Here is a 24,962-nt window from a genome sequence, read left to right as displayed (position 1 = left end):
ATCAGAGTCCATATCCACAGGGGCATTCAGTGTGCGGTGGTCTCCAATTCACCCACACATGGCTATCAAGGAATATGATCTGCTTCCCTCTTTTGAGACATGGTTCTCCAAGGGGAAAAAGATATCTGCCATTTTCAGGAATGCCAGCTACATTTCCAGGTATATGCTATTTTACCCAACTTCCAGGTTGTTGTGCAGATATGACCCAGGTTCCCTGGTGGTTATCAGTCCCAATGGGTGGTACTTAGTATGCCTTTGGTTTTTGAGGTTACCCTGAACTTCATGCTGTCACCTCAGTGACATTTTCATCAAAGAGGCAGGAAGCTGTGTGGGTGGCAGCTTGTGTTTGCACCCTTTCCAACTGATGGGGGACTGAGCAGAATGGGGGTTGTTTTCTTGAGCAACATCTTCCTGGACCTAGTGGCCAGATCTGGAGATTTCTGCATCAGCCTAGCCAGGATCCATATTGTCGTTGGCTTCAATGAACAACAGCAGCAGCAAATGCAACCCTTGAGCTTTTTGGCTTATTAGTGTGATTGCTTCTTGCATTCTGGAAGCACCATGGATCTTTGAATGCAACACAGAGTCCACATCATTGGTTCCTTTGTGACTCTTCAACCCACACATATTTAATGCTTGTTTATTAAAATGTATGCAGCCTGCCTCATGGTTAGGGTTGCCAAGTCCACTTTAAGAAATATCTGGGGACTTTGGGGGTGGAGCCAGGAGACATTGGGGGTAGAACCAAGATCAAGGCTGTGACAAGCATAATTGAACTCCAAAGGGAGTTCTGACCATCACATTTAAAGCGACGGCACACCTTTTCAATTCCTTCCTTCCATAGGAAATAATGGATAGGAGCACCTTCTTTTGGGGCTCATAGAATTGCACCCCCTGGTCCAATCTTTTTGAAACTTGGGGGGTATTTTGGGGAGAGGCACTAGATGCTATACTGAAAATTTGGTGCCTCTATCCCAAAAAACAGGGCCCCCCAGAGCCCCAGATACCCCTGGATCAATTCTCCATGCTTTTCTATGGGAATAAATCTCCAAAGGGAATAACAGAGTTCCCAGCAGACATCCCCCCCCCTGCTTTCTGACGATCCTGAAGCGGGGGGAGGGCCTCCAAACCGGGGGATCCCCTGCCCCCACCTGGGGATTGGCAACCCTACTCATGGTTCAAAGTGAGTTACAAATCACAATTAAAACATGGCTCAAAAATTACAAAATAAAACTGCAGCTAACACCCTTCAAAGAGATGGCTGGCAAATAAAATGGCCTTGCAGGTTCTCATTAAAAGTTCTGCATTTTCTCCCCCATAGAAGTTTCATGACTGTCTGAGTGAGATTTCTGATTCTCAGCAACAGAAAAAAGTGGAAGCGAGGCCCACTCCTCTTCACTGCTTGCAGTGTTTGCCTGGAATGGGGGGAGGAGGCTTTGCTTCAAGTCTTTAAAAATGGGGGGGGGGGGGGGAGGGAAGTGTTGGTGAGAAAAAGGTACCGGTATGTCTGTGCACACAGCCTCCTAGAGAAAAAACCAACACTCCCCTCACCCCCATATTCCAGCCAGGCCTTCCTCCTTTGTACAAAGCTGCAATGGGAATGCCTCTCACACAGAAAAAAGAGCTGTTGTTTTCCTGTAGTCTCAATTGGAGTTCCTGATAGAAATCTCATCATTTCAAAGGTTTACAGATACACATTCCATAGCCAGGCATCGACTGAAAACTGGCTGCTGTGAAACTGACTCAGTTTAAATGCTTTATACCGGAGGTGATATGAAATGACATAAAAGATGTCAGTGGTATCTGATTATGCTCATTCTCACATGCAAGCTGGTCATCAAGAAATGATTACATGTGTTAACTGGCCCATAGATTACAACGCATTTATCTTTTTAATCAGATGAGTTTTCTGTGTCACAGGACCAGGGCAAGTGGCTGACTGTCCCACTGGTGGCCTGGGATTAAGTCATCCATATATTTTGGTTGTCTTTATCATGCTTCATGGCAAAGGCTTCTCACTATGCTACCCTTATTCCTAGGATGGCTGCAAGCCGCTGCCATTTTTTCTTCTATACCTGGTGGAAGAGCCATAGTTCAGCGGAAAATGAGGAAGTTACCTGGTTCAATCAATTAGTTAAAAGGATCCTATGTGTATTTATGGAATTTTAAGAACATGCACTAGTTGGTGCCACAACAAAATGGTTGTCATGGGAGTGGGTTGTGATAGGGGTTTGTTTCAATCACAGAAAAGTTGTGATCCTTCACAAAAGTTGGGATCCTTCTGTGATGGAGCAGCTGTTCCAAATTGAGTGGACCCTCCAGATGCAAAGATTATACCTCCTAGTCTCTTCCTATTCCAATGAAGTGGCTTTTGTATTGATAGGAGATGCTTTGTGGAAGAAAAAATTGGGCGGCAAGAAACATACAAGTGGATGGCATAGAGCCCATGGGCACAATGTTGGGAGTCAGATCTTTGGTTGTGACCTTGGAAAACTATTGTTAGTTCAATAGATGTACTGAGCTAGATTAATCAGTTTTTACTTAGGCTGATTCTGCACTCACCTTTCTCCAAGGCAAACTTCTGTTTCTGGGCGGAGCAAGCTGGCGATTTCACATCAGTTGCTCTGCGCTGCCATTTTGCGTGGGGCAAACCTGTGATTTGCTCCACACAAAATGGTGGCATGGAGCAACTGGTGCGAAATTGCCAGCTTGCTCTGCCCAGAAATGGAAGCCTGCCCCAGAGAAAGGTGAGTGTGGAATCAGCCTTAGTTAAAATATATAGCCTGCATTTCCAAAATTCATGCTGGTTATGCTAAGCAGCTCCATGTACATTTATATATGGTGAAAATTCTAAAAATAAAACAAGGACATCTGAGATCTGCAGAATGTAAAATTGGGGATATTCAGTATGTTACATTGTGAGTTGTAAAAATAAGGAATATCTTACTGTCAGTTTGTTACCATCAGTACATCTATTGTTACTCAGTCAGCTAAATAACTCCAGGCTCTATGACACTCTTGCACTTATCCTAGAGACCATCAACTGACCACTTCTGTCTAGGTTCATCTGTTAACTATCTATAGCTGTCTTAGTGAGACTCCACCTCATTATTCCTGCACAGTTATAGTGTGTCGGATGGACTAAACATATCAAATCCTGTAGATTTTTTTTCTGTGCTGAATCTTTTCTGAAGAAGTGTGCTAGCACACAAAAGCTTATACCTTGAATAAAACTTTGTTGGTCTTAAAGGTGCCACTGGACTCAAACTTTGTTCTGCTGCTTCAGAACAACATGGCTACCCACCTGAATCAATCTTTCCCGTTATTTCATTCTGTCCTGGTATAACCAATAATCCTTCTCTTCTCTACTTCTTTCCTTCAGAAGCTCAGAGGTTACGTTTAGTGGATGGAGGAAGCCGCTGTTCTGGCAGGGTGGAGTTTGAAGACAATGGTATCTGGGGCACTGTATGTGATGACAACTGGGACCTGACTGATGCTAGTGTTGTGTGCCAGCAACTGGGTTGTGGATGGGCCATTCAGGCTGTGAATGCCTCTTTTTTCCAAAAGGGAACAGGCCCCATCCATTTGGATGAAGTAAAATGCTCAGGGAATGAATCTTATTTGTGGGACTGTCCCTCTGAGAAGAACCATGACTGTGGGCACAAGGAAGATGCTGGTGTGGTGTGTTCAGGTATTTTTCCATCTTCATGTGTTTGTCAGCTAGTAGCATTGTCAGCTGGTACATAATCCAGGCACAGACAACTTCTTAAACTATTCTCACTAGCCATACTGCCCAGCAAGAATCCCAGGCACATACTATTGCTGTATTGCTTCTGTGAGGCCCCAAATGATTCAAAGTGAAGCAGAAGAAAACAAAAAGAAGCCTTCCTCATCTGGCCAACTTCAAATGAGGGCAGAAAGGGTGCAGCTGTCCCTCTTCCTGCTCCAAGACTGCAACTCCATTGAGTAGAACAAAGAGTTATATGAAAGCACAAGGAGAAATTAAAGCATTTCCACCTGCATGGGAACCATTTGCTCCTTTCTCCTCCGCACTCTAAGTCTGATGGGCGAGTGTAAACAGGAACTAGTACAGAAACATTGAGGCTGTTGTCACACATGACACCAAAATTACCAGCTGGCTGAGACATTTTTGGATCTGAACTGAAAAGTCAAAGTAACATTCCCCTGCTCTTGATTAGAGCTCATTTTTCAAATGATAAGAGATAGAGGCAGGAAAATCATAGTGTCTTCTCCAGAATCGGATGCCTGAAAAGGCTGCTTGTTGCTTCCTAGAAAAGCTGCCTCAATTTCAGCTTCTCATATATTATTTGTCTCAGCATAATTAGTGTGGGACAGAAAGCAGAAGAGAGCAATATATAAATGAACAGACATCCAACCACTGCACATTTTACGTTTTCTTTCCAGCTCATCACCTCTGAATATCGTGATATGGAAAGCCGAAGAGAGACAGTTTTAATTAACGTTGCATCAGTGCAACTTTCTCATTTGATTTGCAAATGCAGAAAATTGCGGTAACATTTTTAGTATCACTTAAGAAAATGCCCTACGTGTGCCAGCTCTGGCTTTAGGCAATGAAATCTGATGAGCTCCGAGCCTCTGACCCTGGCAATCATATCATAGCAAATGACATTTTGCTAGCTGTTTTTCTTCTGCTGACTCAATCCTCTTTTCTCTCCTCCCCACCACTGTAATAGATCACCAGGAGTGGCGCTTATCAGGTGGACTGGATGCTTGTGCTGGCCGAGTGGAAGTCTACTACAAGGGTGTCTGGAACACCGTATGTGATGGTAGCTGGTATCAGCAACAAGCCGATTTGCTCTGCCGCTTCTTGAAGTGCAGCAATGGGGCCTTACGACCAAAGGTGCCCTTTGACCATACACTTCTGGGAAAGATGTATTATGACTGTTCTGGAAATGAAAACTCACTTGCCCAGTGTTTATGGCGCTACAACAACTCCAATCTGTGTGACCAGTCCAGAGCTGCGGGTGTGATATGTAATGGTAATTAGTACTTGAGAGCCTCAGTATCTCCATCACGCCTTCTCTTTCTCTCTCTCTGATTGCAGCAACAGAAGTAAATAATAATGGAGAAAGAAGACATTCTGTCAATTTAGTTCTCCATTGTATGTTTGGGTCTTGTCCTTTTTCCAAGAGTCAAAAACTTCTCTGCACTTTTTCTACCTAACCAAACATGAAGTTGCATCTTGTGATCCATGGATGCAAGGACCACTGATCTTTCTTGCATTCCCCTTCCCCTAGAAGTCCCTTTTGAACCCAGGAAATTTTATTCCCAGGGTCATGGGACCTGTTTGGTCTATATCTACATGAGTCAGGAGGCTTTAGAGAGACGGGATAAAATTGCCCTCTTCTCTTTCTTCCATCCAATGGAGCTGAGTGGATGGAAGAGACATAAAGAGCAATTTCACACCTTTACCCCTCCAAAAGCTCCATGAACATAGGACAATTTATTCCCAGGATCAGAAAGAACTGGGATCTGCAACCATCAGCATCATCAGTGAATAGATCATGGGATCTAACTCATTAATCCAATTTAAGACATCTCACTACAGTGTTGTCTTTACCAGGAGAAACAGCACACCACGACCCATGTCAATCTGATACAAAATTAGAAATTCCATCTTAGTCCTTGGATTCCAAGGCTGGGATTGCAATGTGCAGGCAGAGTCAATCATGGCCTCGGAGCCTGTGTTTCAGTTTCTCCTACTTTATTACCAGGGATACAAGTGCTCCCATGAGCCAACTTATAGCTTCTCCACAGCAACAGCAGGGGTAAACAAATGGCTGGTGTTTTTTTTCTTTCTTTCTTTGCAATATTGAGGAAATGTGCAATTCTTGTTAAGGTTAATTTGATATTGACCAGACCGCCAATGTTTCCCCCTGTATGTCCCAAAGCAGTCTGCATGACCCACCATAACTAGGAAACATAACTAGGATGGTCTGCAGTTAAGACACACTACAATAGCAGATGCATAGTATGTGAGCATTATCAAGAGAAATGGGGGGTGGGGATTCAAGAGTCATCAAGATTCCCAGATATTGGTTGTTGTAGATTTTCTGGGCTGTGTGGCTGACAAAAAAAGAAGCATAATTAAAACATCAGTAGACCGTACAAAGTGGATATGTGAACCACATTTTCTCAGTGATGAACGGGAATCATCTAAACCATGCACTTCAAGCAAATGGCTACTCTAAGAATGAAATCAGAAGAGCAATTAAGCCAAGGATTAAACATACAACTGAAGAAAAACAATCTCCCACAAAAAAGGTGTTTTTGCCATATATCAAAGGAATCGCTGATCAGATTGGAAAACATGAGGAAACATAACCTACAGTGTTCAGACCCACCATAAAAATACATCAGATGCTACGATCTGCAAAAGACAGAAGAGACCCATTCATTTCTGCAGGAGTATACTGCATACCCTGCAGTTGTGGACAAGTTTATATCAGGACCACACAACATAGCATCCAGACAAGAATAAAAGAACATGAAAGACACTGCAGATTTGGCTAACCTGAAAAATCAGCAGTGGCTGAACATAGCCTAACTCAAACAGGACACAGTATCTTATTCCAGGATACTGTAATGCTAAACAACACATCCAATTATCATGTTAGATTACACAGAAAAACCATTGAAATCCATAAACACAAACACAATTTCAACAGGAAGGAAGTATGTTTAAAAATGAATAGGGCATGGCTTCCAGTCTTGAAAAATACAAAATGTCAATTAGATTAGAATGTCAATATCCAATCCATATACAAAAGAACACCCTCAGGTAAGCTCCTCCATTAGCATGTCAAAGCCCAGGAAGCTCCCACAAGAAAACAACCATTTTTACACACTGCTCACCTCGGAGTCATGTCCCTCTTCACTGCGCAGCGTCTGCTCAGATTTCCCACCATCTGCGCCGGAGGGGCAGGAAGAGCTGCGGCTTTTGCGTTGCAAACGGAAACTGGGTTTTAGCTATTTCCATTTGCAGCGCAGAAGCCGCAACTCTTCCTGCTCCTCCGGCGCAGATGGTGGGAAATCCGAGCAGACGCTGCGCAGTGAAGAGGGACGTGACTCCGAGGTGAGCAGTGTGCAAAATCGGTCGACTCAGCCCTACCCCACCTGCCTGAGTAGATCTAAATTACCTGCCTACCAACTTCTTCTCAATTTGACCCAGAGAGAACTCCAGTTTTCTGGGTTACACCTCTGAGGATGCCAGTCACAGTTGCTGGCAAAACATCAGGTCTCACAATGCCAAGACCATGGCCACGCAGCCCAGAAAATCTACAACAACCAATGTACTCTGGCCATGAAAGCCTTCAACAACATATTCTCATATCTTTTGAGAAAGACTGGATGAGCCTGCATAGTCTTTCTCAAAAAAAAAAAAAGAAGCCACTTCTGGTCTGGACTAGATGGAAACATATAAGGAGGCAGGGGGAGCAAAACAGAAAGTCTACAGGAGAGAGAGTTGGACATACTGGAAAGAATGGAGACCAAGCAGAGAGAAGAAGCAAATACTCAGCTAGAAGACAGTGGTGCAGAACAGCTACAGCACAGCAAGATGCAAATAGCAGATCTTTTTGTGCCTGTCACTGAAAAAGGTTGTTTATCTGGGCAAAGCTGTACCAAAATAGGCAGAATTTCTCCCAACACAGATGGTAGCCACATGTTCTAAGGAAGAGTTGCATTGGACTGTTTCCATGTTTTCCTGCTGCAGCATGCTGTCATAGAGTTTGGCTTCCCTATGGAGTAGCTGTGATGTCAACTGGCAACAGCTCTGCCAGAATCTGAAAATGCTCTGATCAGAAGGCAGAATATCAGGATAGTTTGTTGTGTGGAGGTGCAGAAGCAACCATCCCACTGCAATAAGAGTGGTTCCTGACTGCGAGGACGGTTCTGTATCCTCTTGCATCCCTGGCCTGTGATATACTTTATCCCACACTGATCCTTGCTGATCTGTATGGCTGACGGGAGCCGACATGAAACCTACACAAACTGTGCAGACTTACTTTGCTGACTACATGAGCTCAGTGTGAAGGCATGGGGGGAGGGGGAGTACTTGGCTTTCCCCTGGACAGTTCCAATGCTTTCAGATGTGGATGATGGCTCCCAGCCAGAATCACTGGCATGTGCATTCTGGATCATGAGCATGGCTAACTGTATCTCTGTTGCCTCTCTATTGCTGCTAGTTCTTTATTCTTACGTGTTCTCCTTCTGGTTTTTAGGCTCACAGGGTTTGCAGATCTCAACATATCCAGACACAGGGACTCCAGGCAGTCCTCTGCCCACTACACGTGAGTGCAAGTTTCTCCAAGGAGATTTCTTCTGTATCTAATGCATCTTCAATATAAAATGGGTGATGCATGTTGTGACTTCCAATACAAAAAACTCCCAAACCCTATGGAACATTACACATGGCTCCCTGCTTGCCATTTCTAGCAGTTCTGGGTGGATTTGTGTCTGTTTCAGGCCTGCTCCATATCTGTAGAATGAGTGAAGTCAATGAAGGTGTTTGAGCCAATGCTACAATATAGGCCAAGCTGATTGAGAAAGTCAAGCCACAAGGGGGAAATGAAGACATTGTGGGGATGAACATATTCAAGTCATGAAAACCCCAACAATAAAATAAGATGCCCTATGTAGATCTCAAAGTTTTGCTCCCAGTCTTAATAAAGAAAGCTTCAGCTGGTGGCGGGCCAAAACAGTCCTTGCAGTGAGACTGGAGACAGGCAATAATTTTTCAGAGAGTTAAAAGCATGATTTGAGAGACTTCCACACATACATTTCTTCTGTTGTTGCCTCTAGTTAACTATGTTTTGCACAGGCTTCTAGTGATGCAGTAGTAGGACAAGTAGTCTAACTACAAGCAGTGCTCCACCTTCAACTCTCTGAAAAAAAGAACCATATGTTTTCAGCCTCAGGGTCTTTCACTTTTCCACATGTTAAAGGCTGGTAGTATAACCTTCTTTATCACTGGAAGTAGTCGTACCCAGGGCTTTTTTTTGTAGCAGGAACTCCTTTGCATATTAAGCCGCACACCCCCTGATGTAGCCAATCCTCCAAGAGGTTACAGTAGGCCTTGTAAGAAGAGCTACATCAGGAGTGTGTGGCCTAATATGCAAAGGAGTTCCTGCTACAAAAAAAAGCCCTGGTTGCATAAAAAATGTAGTTGTTATCCATCCCATGTCTGTCTGTCTCCAAACTTTCCCTCCAATCTACATCTGTGGATTGTTCTGACTGACACAATCCTAGGTGGGCATGATGTGGCTAAAGGAAGGGCTGCATGAATAGGTCTGTCATTCAGACCTTGTAAGGTGGTGAGGTGGTGGTGGGGGGACTGTATTTCCTTCAGTGGAGTAGAGGCAGTTTTGCAGGTCTTAGTCAAGTCCCATATCATGTGAGTAGTGGAGATCATTCTCATATCTGTGTTTTTAGGCTTTATCTTAGCAGCTTAGCTGTCGTCTGCACTCATGGATTTCTGCAGACCTGGGGTCCACTGGATGATCATGTTTTGTGAGATCTCCTGCTGTTATTCTGGCACGGCCATACCTGGCATGGCTCCATTTTTGATAACTACAGTGACGGGCAGAGACTGCAGTGTTGACAATGGTGCAGCTGTAGTAAGGCATGCCATGTTATGCTACATTTAAAGAGGGAGAAAAATTTCTATCCACCATTTTAAGAAAGAACAAGAAATGCACAAATTCAGACACTGCCTTAGAAGCCTCTTTCCCTTCTGTCCTTCTCTCCCATCTTTGACTATCTCTCCATTTGCAGGTTTCGCTATACATGAGGACTCGGGAGACAAGATACCATCATACCAGATGCTGCTAATCCTCTGCATCATCCTGGGGTTTCTACTTTTTTTGGCCATGCTGACTCTTATTGTTTTGCTGAATAAACGAAGGAAACACGATACCCTCGGTAGGCTGGGCATCACCAACATTGGAGAGGGAAGATGAGGCTCCGCTGTCTGCACCACACGGGTGGCTGACGCAACATGTAGCCCCTGCCTGTGGCTAAGCTGGTGGCCGTGTGCGTCATGCTGCACAACATCGCCACTCAGCAATGCCTGCCATTCCCCTCCCAGACCCCGGGTTGCCAATGCGGGAGTATGTGGAGGTGGTGGCACGGGCCGCTGCCCAGCAGTACTTTGGGGGGGCACTTGAACAGGGAGCATGTGCAAACTCACATCTGGGTCACTCGGTGCACGGGCAGGGCACACCAGGAGGAGAGCACGCAGTGAGTGCGGCCTCTCACATGCCCAGGGTCACTGGGGGGACCCTCCGCGCTCCCATGTATGTTGCTGCTTCTTGGGCACTTCAATCTATTATTAAACAAGAATTGTCAGGACCACTCTCGGGATCCCTTCAAAAATTCATGCACTTGTTGGAAAAGACATGGGAAGATGACAAAATGGCAGGCAGAGCTGAAGTCCTGGGAGGAGACACAAAAAAACAATGACAAGGTAGAAAAAATAGGGAGGGGACCCGGGGACCCCAGTGCAATGACGGGAGCGCCTCAGCAGGGTTCCTGCATGCCTTGGCCATGGGCTTGTTAGGCAGGGTACCACGACAGGCATTCTGTGCGGTGTGAGTGGCCACAGACTTGACTCCCAGCTGAAGCCGGCCCTCGACAGCCAGCAGCCACCGGGGACAATAGCCACCACTCACACCTCCCCACGTGCTCCCTGGGCTGAGCAGGCGCACCAAGTCTGCAGGTTTCCCTCATTTGCATATCCAGAAGCCCCCCGCGGCGGCTGGCAGCCCCCCCTGCTTGTGACCCCTGCGTGACCCCACTGAGGCCGCTCCAAAGGGGGCCAGGAGAAGCCGATCATGCCGACACTCTCAACCAGGACCAACCCTGCCCCCGGCATGTATTGGCTGTAAGCCGCCTCAGCACATAGCGTAGGCGGCTTGGCTTAGCAAGCTAATCCCCCACCTCATAATGCAGGAACCATGGGTTTGAGCCCACCCTGGAGCAGGAATGCTGACACGGCCAGCTTCCCTCTTTATTGCTCCTGCCATCCAGCCGCCATTATTTTTGGCTGGCCATGTCCCCTCCCTGGGTGTCCCCCCCTTTTCTGTGGGCACCCATCCCGACCACAGCAGCCCTGTCTGCTGCATCACAGACCCAGATGGTGTGGACACATGGTGCGGCCCTGGACAAGTGTTTACCTCGCTGCCTATCAGCCCCCGCCCTTCACCGATATCGCCCACTACAGTTCCCACACATCTGCACTAAGCCCTGAGAGTCCCCCCAACACATAACCATGCTCTTGGGATGGCCACGAGCAGAGTGAGCAGGGGATACAAGGGGCCAGGGCGAGATGGGAAAACTGAAAGACACATAAGACGAGATGGGCACGCTGGGCTACATTTATTGATCTGCTAGCGGGGAGACCAAGCTCGCGTGTGGAGGTTCCTGGCTCCACAGTCCGAGATACCGTTGTCGGAGAACGCACCCACAGCTGCGGGGCTGCTGGTGCCAGACAGCTGTGGTCCAGCGGCCGCAGAGGCTGGTGTGCAGTGTACACATCTGAAAGACAAAGAGACGGGGCGGGGCGTCGCCAGCTGCAGGCATAGAACTGCAGCCCTGGGCGAGCATCCTGGCTGCCTCCCGTGGAGCCATCCCACACATTTCCAGCTGTCCTGCATCATGGGCCAACTGCATCGCATACGAGCCCGCAATCACAGCAGCCATGGCGGGGGCCGGCACGAGCAGCAGCACCTGCCCTAGATGGCGCATCGGTGGTTGGGCTGTGGAAAGCCGCAACACGTACCGCAGCCCCCTCGGCCTGGCACAGGGATGGCCGAGACACGGGGTGCAGGAGACGGCAGCGGGATGGGCTGCCAGGGCACACCCCCACACGCACATGTGCGGGGGCTGGCACCCCGCCTGGAGCTGCAACCACACTGGCCGGTCCTGGGGGCTGGGGCCACAAGGACTCCTAGCCGGACCTACCTGTCCATACGCGGGGCTCCAGAAGCGAGACCTGTTAGGGCTAGGAAGCACAAGTGGTTAAACAGGCAGCCCAGGATTAGCTCACCTCCCCCCAAGTCCAGCATCTATAACTTAAGTAACATCCTTCTATGTGCCATTCCCGTCACCAAGTGCACCCCTCCTCATGCTAAGTCTGCACAGCGCGGCCCTCCAGAGCAGAGTGCCGTGCCGTGCACCCTGTCCTCCCTGGGGAGTTGTGCATGGCCAGAGTCAAAACCTTTGTAGGGTGGAGGGCACTGATTGGGTGCAGGGGGGGCCGTGGCCAGCCCACAGCGGGAGGGGATTGGTGGGCTGATAACACGAGTGCCAGCGCCACCAGCATGAGCTTCCTGCTTCCACTGCTGCCTATGGGGTACGGCGGCATTTTCCGTGGTGCAAGTTTGCGCCTGGTGGGGGGGTGTTCCTGCACCGAAAGCTCTGTGGGAGCCAACCAGCAGCGGCCATGCCCCTGGGTCGGCCCCCTCCTATGCTGACATGCCGCCCTGCACCTCTGCTGTGCTCCAAGTGTGGTGCGGCAGCACTCCGCCATCAGCCCATGGAGGTGGCACACTTGGCTGCGGCGGCCAGGGAGTGGCGCACACCCCATTTCCGCCGGCGTGGAGGAGGATCTGCTGGCATAAGTCTCCAGACCGCTGACATAGCGGTAAGTCTGCTTCCACAGCGCTCCCCCCCCCCCGATCGCTCTGTAAAATTCTCAGGCTTACGCAGTCCCTTCCCCTCCAATTTGGGCACAGTTGAAGGCTTTCTGGTTTAGAAATTTGCTGTGATACCTAAATTCAGATGCCTTAACAACTATCCTGGTTTAGAATCCCAATTACTGGGAAAGAAATAAACTCCAGTTTTCTAAGGCACCTGAATTTGTACAAGTTTCACAGTCACAGGCAAAAATCATTACAATCCCTGAATTGTCTATACTGGAGATGAAGAAATTCAAGAAACAGGCAACAAGGGCTTTGTATGAAAATAGCTGTGCTATGAAGTATCTTCTCTCGCTTGGTAGAATCAAAATTCTGCTTGCACAGAAAACCTTACCTTGTTTGCTTTCCCTGTTTCTATTTGCAGCCCATGGCTTCTCCTCAGCTTCATTAACAGCTCCAGTCCTAATGAATCACAGCATGCAGGTTTCAGGGATGACCACTGGAATGGGTAATGACTATCGGGAAATACCCACAAGCATTCCCAAAGGAGAAGGTATCCAAAGCTGATGCTTATTTTTCTCTCATTCCACCTTTCCATTTTCCCCCTCTCTCCTTCCTACCTGGCAGCTTCCCATGCAAAGGAGATTCAAGACAACTTTTATAATGACCAGTTTATATAGTTATAATAGTTGCTAATTAGCTGTGCCAGATCCATATGCCTTTGCTTTTCCCCAGCATTCACAGCACAAGATGTGGAAAAATTATTATTCTTTCCCCAGTTCTTAGAGATCATTGGAGAACAGTCCAGAATGAAGCTGTGTAGGTATTATCAGCATCTGAAAGACATTGCCCGTAATGCAACTGCTTTAAGTGAGGTGATACAGGTCCCCTTCCCATGCTTATGTCAAGTTGTGACACTAATATAAGGTAGGAGCCAAAACTGATTAGCCAAGAGGAGTTGTGGGAATAATCTCTGTCTCTCTTCAAATTGTTTATTAGTATTTCTAATAGGAATCATTGCCCACAGTTCATCACCACAGGGGCAGGTGATTTCTTTACATTACTATAGATTGGTTCCCCCAGATGTGTTTGGTAACTGTTGCCTCTGTGTTCTCTCAGCAACGGCAGTGACGATTGCATCTCATACTGAAGAGTCTGACTCTGATTATGAACACTATGATTTCAAGGACAAGCCACCCGTGGCACTCTCTACATTCTACAGTGAGCATGTCAGACCTATTGCTTTCTTTTCAGCAAGTTCCTCAGGGCAGAACTACATGCTGAACAGAGATCCATCACTGGGGCTTTCAGTAGTTTTGCTATGAATATTTGAAGCTGCCTTATAACCAGTCAGACTATTGGTCCACATGGGTCAGCCTTTTCTAACTAGCAGCTGCTCTCAAGGCTCTCAGGCAGAGAAAGGTGTTTTTTCCCCCCCCTCAGTTTATTGGTTGGTTGGTTGGTTGGGTTTGTTTGTTTGCTTTTGAAACTCTTTAATTTCCGTTTCCAGGAATTAAATTGGGGGCCTTCTGCATGAAAAAAAATATGTGTTGTGCCATTAAACCATTGCCCTTCCCCCTGCATTTTACTTTAAAGCAGCCTTTGTGGGGACTTTGAGTTTGTTCAGAGCAGTGGCAGCCTCTTTCCTGACCTAAATTGCTCCTCCGAAGATGCTGCTAACCCCCAAGGGGAAAATGTGATATGTTTTCTCCCTGGTGCTAACAAAAGCTTCAGGGAGCAATTGGAGCAGGAAAAGAGTTAAAATTAAGGATGGGCATGAACCAGGAAAACATCTGTTCGTGAACATCTGCTCACAAACTACAAACTGGACAAAATTTGTAGTGAATTTTGCTTCGTGGTTCAGTTTGTGTCCATCTCTAGTTAAAATACTCTTCCCAGTAATATGTGGGGAGGAGCTATGCCTCAGTAATAGAACACCTGCTTGGAATACAGGACGTCCCAGGTTCAGTCCCTGGCATCTCCAGTTAAAAGGTTCAGATAGTAGGTGATGTGAAAGACCTCTGCCCCTAAGACTGAGTTAATCTGAGTAAACAACACTGACTGTGGTGAGCCATTGGTTTGAGTTGATATAAGGCAGTTTCATGTGTTAATACGTGTTACTGGCAATGTTCAGACCTCATGATAAACTCCAGTTAATTCACTGGTTGACAAAATCCTGATAAGTTGTGATGTTCCAATGTAGGCAGTCCAACACATTGAGGCTTATTGGTTGGTGAAAACCTAGGATTTCAAACTAGGATTTGGTAACCACAGTAGGTACTAAGTTTATTGCAGTTTCTGAATTCACAAACTATAGTTTGCTGAACAGCACTGTCCTTTGCAACCACCTGTCTGCAAAGAATGAATGTTTGTTAGGATGTCCTCCCTGCTGGCACAAAAGCAGCCAACCTGAAGTTTGGTTGCTCACACTAGTTAGACTAAACAGAGTACAGTCTTTATCATGATCTCTTTGTGAAGCCATTGGTCAAATTTTGAGATACACACACACATTCATGCTTGCATTAAGGAAAAACAAAAATGCATGTTTATCAGATGCCCTCCTCCCTTTATAGTCTGTGGCTGCTACAGTTCTGTGAGCCTGCAGCCTTCTTCATTCCAGACAATGGACTCTGCTTCCATTCAGTCTTCCAGGAAGGGCTCCCTAATCTAAGGGAAAAGAAGATGAAATGCCATATTAAGGCAGTCCATCTATTGCCCCCACAGACGGAAGGAAGAGACGGAGACAAGGGTTTGGGTAACTAAGGGACACTTTCGTTATTATTAAATTAACAACAAGGGCTATAAACATAACAGGCAGCATGGCAGGGCCAGGGGACGAAATACCCCTCCACTGCCGCATGACGGACGAGCCACCCTGCCCCTAGGTATAGCCAAAATGCATGGCTCGTACCTGGCCGGCCTAGCAAAGGTTATGCCCTGGAGTTCCAGCCCCCATCCTCACGGCTGAAGGGGGGATCAATCCATGCAAACCTGAGGCAGTTCGCTTCATCACTCAACTAGTCTGCACAGGCCAGGAATGATTTAGCTAGAACCCGGGGTGCTATTGGTGCTCACCGAGCTGCATAACGGAAGTTAAGAAAAAAACCCAGCCACTGCGAGGCCAAGCCTCTGCTTAGGCAGCTGCGCCCACTAAACGCCTAGCACTTCCCGAAGACCAAGTTTTAAGTCATCCAAAAAAGCGTCGTTTCCCTTATCGGAAACAAGGACGCCATCAATCCTGTATAAATCTGTGCAATCAGCATGGATCCCAGGATGAGGGAGAAAGTGGCCCAACCCCCCCCCCCCCGGGCTTTTTAAATGTCTAAATTGAATTTGCGGTGAGCTCCCTCAATCGCTCGTGGATCCCATGCCCCATGCCATACCTGGCGCGAGATCATGGCCGACCATACAATCAAAACTTGAGGCCAATGACTCCTAATGACTCTAGAGTCATCCTTGGCCTGCAGCACAAGGACTTTACCCTTGAGCAAGCCTAGGTCGTTTCCTCTCAAATGTATCACCACAACATGTGGTTGCAAAACATGAACGTTTTCAAAAAGCAAGGGCAACAGGCCCGACCAATGGAGACCCCACCGTCCACGCCACTCTATAGTAGCCCACTTGCTGAGCCCCAGCTGTGACCCGGCCGAAGTCCTCCTGGCCCTATGGGCAGTCCAGAACACGAAGCTGTGCCCGCATATGAGGATGCGTCATCTCTCCCCATGGACAACAGCACCTGAGAAAAGAAGAAAACAGTGAATAACCACACCCTCAATAACCTGATGCCAGTTACTGCAGCGCCAGAGGGCGGGCATAGCCTTTATAGGCGGAGGAACGCCACCTACCAAGCTTCTGAATGGATGGTGGGGAGTACCCCAGAGCTGCTGCCGTAGAAGCCACCCCTATGCGGAAAGAATGAGTGCCAAACTTAATCCCCGCCAGGCTAAGCCTGGCGAGAGCTTTGACAGTCAGAGACCAAAACTGATGCTTCGTCAGGGGACTACCGTCCACATCCCGGAACAACAGACCAGCCCCAGAAGCGCGGGCAGCTAGATAATATGTTAAAGTCGCTACAGGACACAGTTCCCCCTCGGAACAGGCACCCAAACTAATAGTGTTCCCCCGCTGCAACTGGTCAGTCTTAGAACGATGCGCTGTGATATATGCCGCTCCATCAGCAATTCGAATGTCTCGGGCCAATAAGGCCCTTCCAGAAACATCCCCTCTGGACTGAGCTATCAGCTTACTCACCTGGAGAGCCCCAAAAAATGCCACCAGGGAGGCAACATGAAAGAGAAGTGTTTCATACTCCGAGTGACACACCTGGCCCCAGACTGACCGTAAACCCCTAAGAATTACGGGTGAAATCGGCTGCCTTGCATCCAACCTAACCTCAGCCTCTCTGGCCCACCCTTCGAGCATCTTCCGAATGCGGAAATCACTAGTTAGTTCCTGTAACCCCATGGCTTTACTAGCAAAAGCCAAAGCAGACAACCGGCCCTGAATGGATCGAACTGCCAGGCCCCTGTACTGCAATGATACGCATTAGTGGAGCAAATGCTCCACTGGAAGAGGCCATTCCATGCTGTAACCTACGGTGCTCCTAAACTTCTCAAACTGGCTCACTACCCTTGTGTATGATTTTCTAGTGCTGGGGGCAATAGCGATACTTATCGCTCTGCTGGCCTCAACCCGCCAATCGTCCAAATCTCCAGGGGCATCTTTGTAGGAAGATGGGCGTCTGGGGCAAGCTGACGAAACCTCTGCATTTGTTTGCGATAGAGAGCATCAGCCACCCCATTATCCACCTCAGGCACATGCCTGGCAAAAAAAAAAACTACCGCAGGCATTGCAGTGTGAAAGCCCGAACTAACCTCATAACCCTGGGTGATTTAGAAGTGAGGGAATTGATGACAAGCACCACAGCTAAATTGTCACACCAAAAGTGGACTGTGTGGTCCGCCAATTCATTTGCCCAAAACCAAATGGCCACCAAGATTGGGAAGAACTCTAAGAAGGTCAAGTCCCTGGTCCACCCAGCATCTACCCATTCCATAGGCCAGTCCTCTGCGCACCAGTGTCCGCAAAAATAGACGCCAAATCCCAAGGACCCTGCTGCATCGGATGTAATTTGAAGCTCAGCTTCCAACCTCAAATCCTCCCTCCAAAAGGAGACACCATTAAATGAGGTCAAAAACTCCTGCCACAAGAAGAGGTCCTCCTGTATGCATCCGGAAATCCTCATTCTGTGATGCGGCTGGCGTAGACCAGCCATTGCATTGCACAGCCTTCTCAAGAAAGGATGACCAGGAGTGACCACCTTACAAGCAAAGTTTAGGTGTCCCATTAACTGCTGCAACTCCTTCAAGGTTGCCTTCCACCGCAACAAAAACTGGGCAACCAACCCCTGGAGCCTCAGAATTTTTTCCCCTGGAAGGCGAGAGGTTTGCTGCAAGGAATCTAGTTCAACACTTAAGAATGTCAATTGCTGGGTAGGGCCCTCTGTCTTCTCATGGGCTAGGGGGACGCCCAACTCCTCAGACTGAGCTGTAAAGGCCGCCAGCAAGCAGGTACGCTGGCTGGAGCCCAAGGGGCTGGCAAACAAAAAATCATCAAGGTAATGCACCACATTTCTTAAACTAGCCCTACAGCACACCCCCCATTCTATCAACTTTATGCCGTTTGATTTTCTCCTTTTTCCTATCATCAAGGTCCTCCTTATGCTTTTTCTCAAGCTCCCTGTAGAGCAGAGAAAAAAGGTCCACAAATTCACCCTTTAATAGTTTATCCTTGGTGACTGGCAACAAGTGATCCCCTAAGGGAAGAGCCAGCTCACCAAAAGGTAAGGCCTTAGCAGGCACCGAAGAGTAAGATGGGCCCCAGGGATAAGGGAAACCCCAGCCACCGCAAGGGGCCGAGTGTAGTCCAGGAAACTGGCCAGGCAGGCCACCCCAAGATGCTAGAGGGTTAGCCGAATTAAAACCCAAAGCCCAAGGCTGAGGATTAGTAAACACTGCAGACTGCCTATTGGCCAGAGGCCCAAATGTATCTGACTGCCCCCATGGCCCCCAGGGCCAAGCTACATTAGTGTGTTATGCAGACTCACCCCTACCAAACTGCACACCTTGCTGGGCGTTCACATCAGGAACTTCCACCGGGAGAGGTGACGCTACATCCGTCTCAACAGGGCCGGACCTGGTCTCAAGAGAAGACAAGCAGTTAAGAATCTCTTCTTACAACCGTTTCCTATCAGCAGCCTTGACAGCTTTGGATGAAATGCCCTTCTTACCCCCAACCTCTGTGATATGGGGCTTGCCACAAGAACCCTCCAAAGCAGCCAACCTAGCGAATACAAACTGCTCAAAGGAGTCATCCTCGTCCTCAGACGACATAGGCTGAGGCGCCGGGCACTTATAAGAAACTGGCCGGCGAGGCTGGGATTTTGGTGCAGGGCTCTTGCCCTTTGATTTTCCTTGCCCCCTTAGGCATGGCTAGCAAGCCCCATATCTAGCCTGCAAAAAACGGGGGGGTGGGGGTTGGCTCTAAGCAGAGAATAACAAAAAATGGCTGCCGCCCTGGCCAGCAACATGGAAGTAATAAGCAGAGAAAATGACCGCCGCCCTGCCCAGCAACAGGGAAGTAATAAGCAGAGAAAATGGCCGCCGCCCTGTCCAGCAACAGGGAAGTAATAAGCAGCAAAAATGGCCACCGCCTCGCCCAGCAACAGGAGAGTAATAAGCAGGGAAAATGGCCACCGTCCCACCCAGCAACAATGCAGACCACCCCAACAATAGAACGGGGGGAATGAAGAGGGCCCCAAAACTAGACCCAATATTCCCAGCTACAGAGGGGGAACAACCCCCGAGAAAAGACAGAGAAAAAACACTGGCTGAGATAAAGAACCCAGCCAGCAGCAAACTGCCGTGCCAAAAAGCGCTCCCACCGCCTCCACGCAGCCGAAAACCGGGTGCTCTCCATCCCTCAACACCCAAAAGTGGCTGCAGCCACCAGGAAACAGCCACCACTGAGCTACAGGCTCCTCCTCTGAAGCTCAGCTGAGGGATCGCTGCTGCAGCTTGCCATGGCACGAAAACCAACACGGTGAAAGGCCCCATGCCAGGCAGGACAGGAGGAGCTCGTACAAGCTCTCCACTCCCCGAGCATGAGGCGAAGACTGGGAGGCAGAAGTGGAGACAGCCGTTAAGGCATGCCTGCTCCGCCCTCACCTCCCATAATGCCCTGCCTGCTTCTCCTTACAAAGGGGCAAAACGGGCCCCGGAGACAAGGCTTTGCAGCCTGCCTCCGGGTGGGAGCCGCATTGTCTAGATTACTAAAACCAGTGCTTTTTTTTAGCAGGAACACACAGGAATGCAGTTCCAGCTGGCTTTAGTACCAGGGGGTGTGGCCTAGTATGCAAATAAGTCCCTGCTGGGCTTTTTCTACAAAAGAGTACAAAAATGTAAAACTGCAAAAATGTAAAACAGTGGTGACATCAGGGAGTGTGGTCTAATATGCAAATGAGTTCCTGCTGGAACCTACATTTTCAAAAGTAATTGAATGTGTGTGGGGTTTGAGAATATTCAGATATTAAGAAATTGTATATAAAATCATTAAAGAGAGGGGAGGGCTAGGGCTGGAGGAACTCTAAGGCTTTAGAAGTGCAACAGAGTTAGATAGGTTATAAAATGGCATTTCTTCACAGGGCTGCTGGTGTCCCTAAGAACTCTGGAACGGGGAGATATTTTTCTGATGAGCATCCTGTCTAGAGCTTTAAAAGAAACACAGTGGTAGACGGGAGAACCAGACTTCTGTCTCACCATCCCTCTCCAAGGGTGTAATTTGGAGACATTTAATTGAGTGGCTTTTTGGTTTCTCTTTTCAGATTCTCTTCGTCACCGAGCAGCTGATACAGACATTTATCCATGCAACATCCCCATGACAGCTATGCAGGAGGAGAGTGAGAGTATGTATCCACTTCCAGGGAGCTATGTACAAAAACGTGAGGACCTTTCCATGCTTTTGTTGTTGTTGTTCTTTCAGTGCCGCACATATTCCAACTGTTCCTCTGTGAAGAAACCTCATATTGCATGTCCCTCTAATGGCAGCTTAGCAATGTTGTGGGTTGTTTGTACAGTCAGGCTGACTTTGGTTATTAATCAGTTATTTGTGAATAATTATCCTGAAGACTAAAAGGTCAAATCAGGTTTCCTAGCTTTGTAGTTTTCGCCTGCCTTGTTTCCTTTATACCATATCATCATTCAATTGGAAAATGCAGTCTTTAGTGCTTACATTCTTTAGTAGAGAAAGGGTGTTCAGGTACAAGGTTTATTTTTTAAGATTTCAGTTAAACTTGGAGGGTTGATACTTATTTTATCTGGCAGTCATGTTTCATGTGTACACCTGCACAGCGTGAAAGAAAGATATGTGCCCATAATCACATAATAGACATGCCAGCGAACCTAGGACAATCAGATCTCCCTTAAGCACGTCCACTGTGGATAAGCTCACCTCCCCTTCACTCTTCATGTTCTCATCGCCTTAACACCAGAATATTTCTCAGGGCCATGTAAAATGGATGTTAGCCCTGGGAATATTGACTATGAAGCCACCTGATTAAAGACAGAAGCTTTGAAATAAATACTTTCAAAAAGTGTGGGAAATGAAGAACCTGCATCTGCATGATTGCAAAAGGTTGAATGTGTCCATGACTTTCTCCAACAGAGCCTACAGCTGAGGGCAGCTCCAGTACTTCCTCTGGAGATGAAGAATGGTATGAGAACATCCACAAACCAGAGCAGCAAGATAGCCTTCCAAGACAAGAGCCTTTCCTTGGAGGTAAAGATCAGGACAGTTATGAATAGAAACACTTTTAGCCTCCAGTATATTAATTATTTTCCATCTGAGACTGTCACAGAATATAACTGTTGAGATCTTTTCAAAATGTCAGAGGCCACTTTAATGTTTTTATTTTAAAGCATTTATGTCCTTCCTTTTATCATCAGAGCCCAAGGCAGTTTACAATATCTAATTAAAACATAGCTTATTAAAATACGACAAAACAATCTAAATTTGCAAACAGCACACCCCACATGGCTGTTTTGTAATATATATGCAAAATAAATATTCATTTAGTCTCATCACAAAAAAAAACCCAGTTGAAATATTATCGTTTTGACCACACATCTAAAGGCTTCCAGTGAGTGTTCATAGGTAGCCAATTCCATTAGGATAGTCCTTCTTGAGAAGGCCAGGAGCGGGTGATGGCAAACAAGACACTCTCATCAAGGCACAATCTATATATACATATGCAATTGGCAACCAGGCCTATAGAAAGAGAGTTGGTCCCTCAGAAATATAACAACAAAATGGAACTTCATAATTATGGAGCATATGCACTGAGGCACACCATTACTTAAAATGTATACAAACATTATGCAAGAAACTCTGGCAAGCTTTTGACTGGGTCTCAACTAAAATTCAGTTTGGGGCTGCCAGCAGACCACCCCTGGTTGCCACGCAGGAACTGTAAGGAGGATGAGCACTGCACGTTCTCATTTGAACAGCCCAGCGAGCCCATCACAACAATGTGCAGCTCCAGTGGCAGCCAGGCAGAACAGAATCTTTTAAAGAGAAAAATACTAAACTAGAGCTGTCCCAAGGGGTCATTTTGTAGAAAAATAGGTGGTGGAGCTCATTAGTATAACTCATTAGCATATGCCCCCCATGCAGCCAAAAGCAACCCGATTCAATGGACAAGGTAGGTGGGAAGGAAGAGGTGGAACCCTCAGAAAGGTTCAGGAGCTCTGCTCCTGTGAACTCCTGCTGAATCTGAGGCCTGGTTCCAAGTATCACATAGTTTTCTCCCTCATTATTTCTTGATGAGACTTGCTGAAAGAATATCCTGCTGAAGATCTGTATCACTAAAACATTTCTGCACAACTTTAAGCATCACCTTTGTGAGAGAAGTCTCTCTGCTTCTCAACAGATGACCCAAATACACTTCTCTTTTCTTTGCTTCAGGTTTGACAAATCTTTCCCAACCCTTGGTGAACTGCAAGGCTGCGATTGGCTCTTCTGATAGCAGTGATTATGATGATATGTGGCCCTCTGAGTGTTAGGGGTGAAGCTGCTTTAAGGTTGCAGCTCCTTATTTTCTTCAGAAAAAGCTGAGAATGAAAAGCCTGAGAACAGAAATGGACTTCTTGTCACAAGCTCCTCTGTGAAGATTCAGTGGGGTGAGAGAAAATAAACTGATCCCAGAATCAAATCCCATCCACAATGAACTATCAATTCCCAGTCCCAGCTAGGGATAAAATGAGGATATTGCACCCACTGTCTGAAATTTCCAAAGTGTACTATTGTGGGAGAAGCTCTGTAAGGAGGAATGCTGAGCTAGAAACAGATATCCCTTGCCTGATCTGTTTTGTCAGTCAATGGTGTACCAACACAAAATGATGAAGATGGATTCCTTTGAGCCTCACTTCAGAATCACCTGGCTTCCAGCTTCAAAATATAGACAGCTGATATAGAATGTTCCAGAAGTAAGCACAGGCAAATTGCCTGTATATTATTAAATCTAATTCAAAGAATACTAAAGTTTTCTAGATAGGATTTTTTTCATTGATGGGATTAGTATGATGAGCTGGGGGAGTGTGTGCTTCAGCTGTCATTCTCTCCTTCCTCATTTTAATTTATTGAATACATGTTAGGATAAAGTCGTGTTACCACTTTCTTCTGAGAATGAGAATATGGGTGATATAAGCATCATATACAGGAAGGTGTTCCTACTCTACACCAACAACCCTGCTAAGTCTGCTGTTTGGTTCTGCTTTATCCTAGCTCCCCAGACTTGGGAAGAAAGGGTATAGCACTGGATATTGACTGGAACTCACAGGCAGCCTGGGAGGAGTGTCAGAATTAAAATTTATCCAAACCAACTAGTCACCTTAAAACAAAATTCAGAGATGCAGAAAAATTTAAGCTTAGTTTTCTAAAGATTGGGATTTTATTTTATGTGAGACAAATTTGTAAATCGAGAGAGAAGCCATAATTCAGCGTTTGGCATGTTGAAAATCCTAGGTTCAATGCCTGGCATCTCCATCTAAAATAATCCCAGGTAGAAAGGATGGAAAAGACATCTGCCTGATATTCTGGAGAGGTGCTGCCAGTTACAGTATATGATTTGGGGCTAGAAGGACCCAAGGTCCTCTGTATAGACATCTTCACATGTTCAACTCTGAGATAACAAGTTCTGGCAATGACTTTGGCAAAACAGCCATAGCCAAATAGGTGGAAGACAACAGCAGCCCAAAGAGCTCTTAGCACAGTCTATACCTGCATCAAAAGCTGAATTTCACAGATTCCCATCCTTGTTATTGGAGAGAATGCTCTATTTGTCTGGGAATACTTATGTCGATGTTAGGCTCATGCAGCATTGTGACTAAGTCAGGCAGCATTTAACAACCTGATGAAACCAAAGCACAAATATATATTTGAACCATCTACTGGTTATTGCACTTTGTAATTTTTTCCCCAATGAACACATGTTCGAATTAGAGCACAGTTATTGTATGGAAGGATGGAGGAACATCCATTAATTTGAATGAAAAGTGAAGGACTCTTGCTGGATAACTAACAGTCTCTGAGATATATTCTTGGATGTACCTGTAGGGACACATTTGTGCAACTTCCTCAGGCAAGCAGCAGTTCTTGAAGCATGGGACAACTGAGGCACACAGAGTTCCAGGGAAGTTCAGGATCTTGAGTTAGGTGGAAACTTTAGCCCACCATCAGTTAAGAATTAGTCAGGTAAATACCCCTGGCAGAGGGCCCTCACTGCTCCTTACAGAATTTGGGGGGTTCATGTCATCCTCAGTGCTCCAGCTATCCCACAGAGATTTTGGAAGCTCAGAAATTGCTTCTGCTTTCTTCTTATGTTTCCCCCATGTGACTATATGGAGCCCAAAGAATAAAACACTGTACAGAACTCATAAGAAAACAGACTGTTAAAATACAATCTAATGTGATATTCAAGAATGTATTTTTTGTTTACTATTTTTATTCAAATACTAGTTTTGAGCCAGAGTCCTTCCTCATCAATACCTGCTGAAGTAGGGGGCCCTGCCAGTTTATGTACCTTGCTATTTCCCAAGTTGCATAAGTATTGTTTTAAAATGCACACCAAACTTTTTTGCAAATACAACCACCAGATCTGTACCATGCGAGCCTAGTTTCATTCAGACGTTTGTATGCTTTCTTTGCTTTTCTTGAAAACAATTAGCA

General features: G+C 46.7%; 1 protein-coding gene across 1 annotated transcript; it reads left to right on the top strand.

The window, feature by feature from the left end:
* Positions 1-1,173: 1,173 nt before the first annotated feature.
* CD6 (CD6 molecule) lies at positions 1,174-23,003 on the top strand. The gene is made up of 10 exons (XM_060262411.1): positions 1,174-1,183; positions 3,383-3,691; positions 4,716-5,021; positions 8,265-8,333; positions 9,817-9,963; positions 13,105-13,233; positions 13,800-13,901; positions 20,563-20,679; positions 21,402-21,515; positions 22,701-23,003. The coding sequence occupies exons 1-10, from the start codon at positions 1,174-1,176 to the stop codon at positions 22,796-22,798; spliced, it is 1,401 nt and encodes a 466-aa protein (XP_060118394.1). The 3' UTR covers positions 22,799-23,003.
* The last annotated feature ends 1,959 nt before the right edge of the window (positions 23,004-24,962 follow it).

This window comes from Heteronotia binoei, chromosome 21 (assembly GCF_032191835.1).
Source record: "Heteronotia binoei isolate CCM8104 ecotype False Entrance Well chromosome 21, APGP_CSIRO_Hbin_v1, whole genome shotgun sequence".
Taxonomy (NCBI): Eukaryota; Metazoa; Chordata; class Lepidosauria; order Squamata; family Gekkonidae; genus Heteronotia; species Heteronotia binoei.
This window is presented reverse-complemented; position numbering and strand designations above follow the sequence as displayed.

Bases quoted from the DNA above. Each gene is read 5' to 3' on its own strand.
- CD6 (XM_060262411.1), top strand. The intron at 8,334-9,816 runs GTGAGTGCAAGT...CTCCATTTGCAG, and splicing joins CAGTCCTCTGCCCACTACAC to GTTTCGCTATACATGAGGAC. The intron at 13,902-20,562 runs GTGAGCATGTCA...TTCTCTTTTCAG, and splicing joins GGCACTCTCTACATTCTACA to ATTCTCTTCGTCACCGAGCA.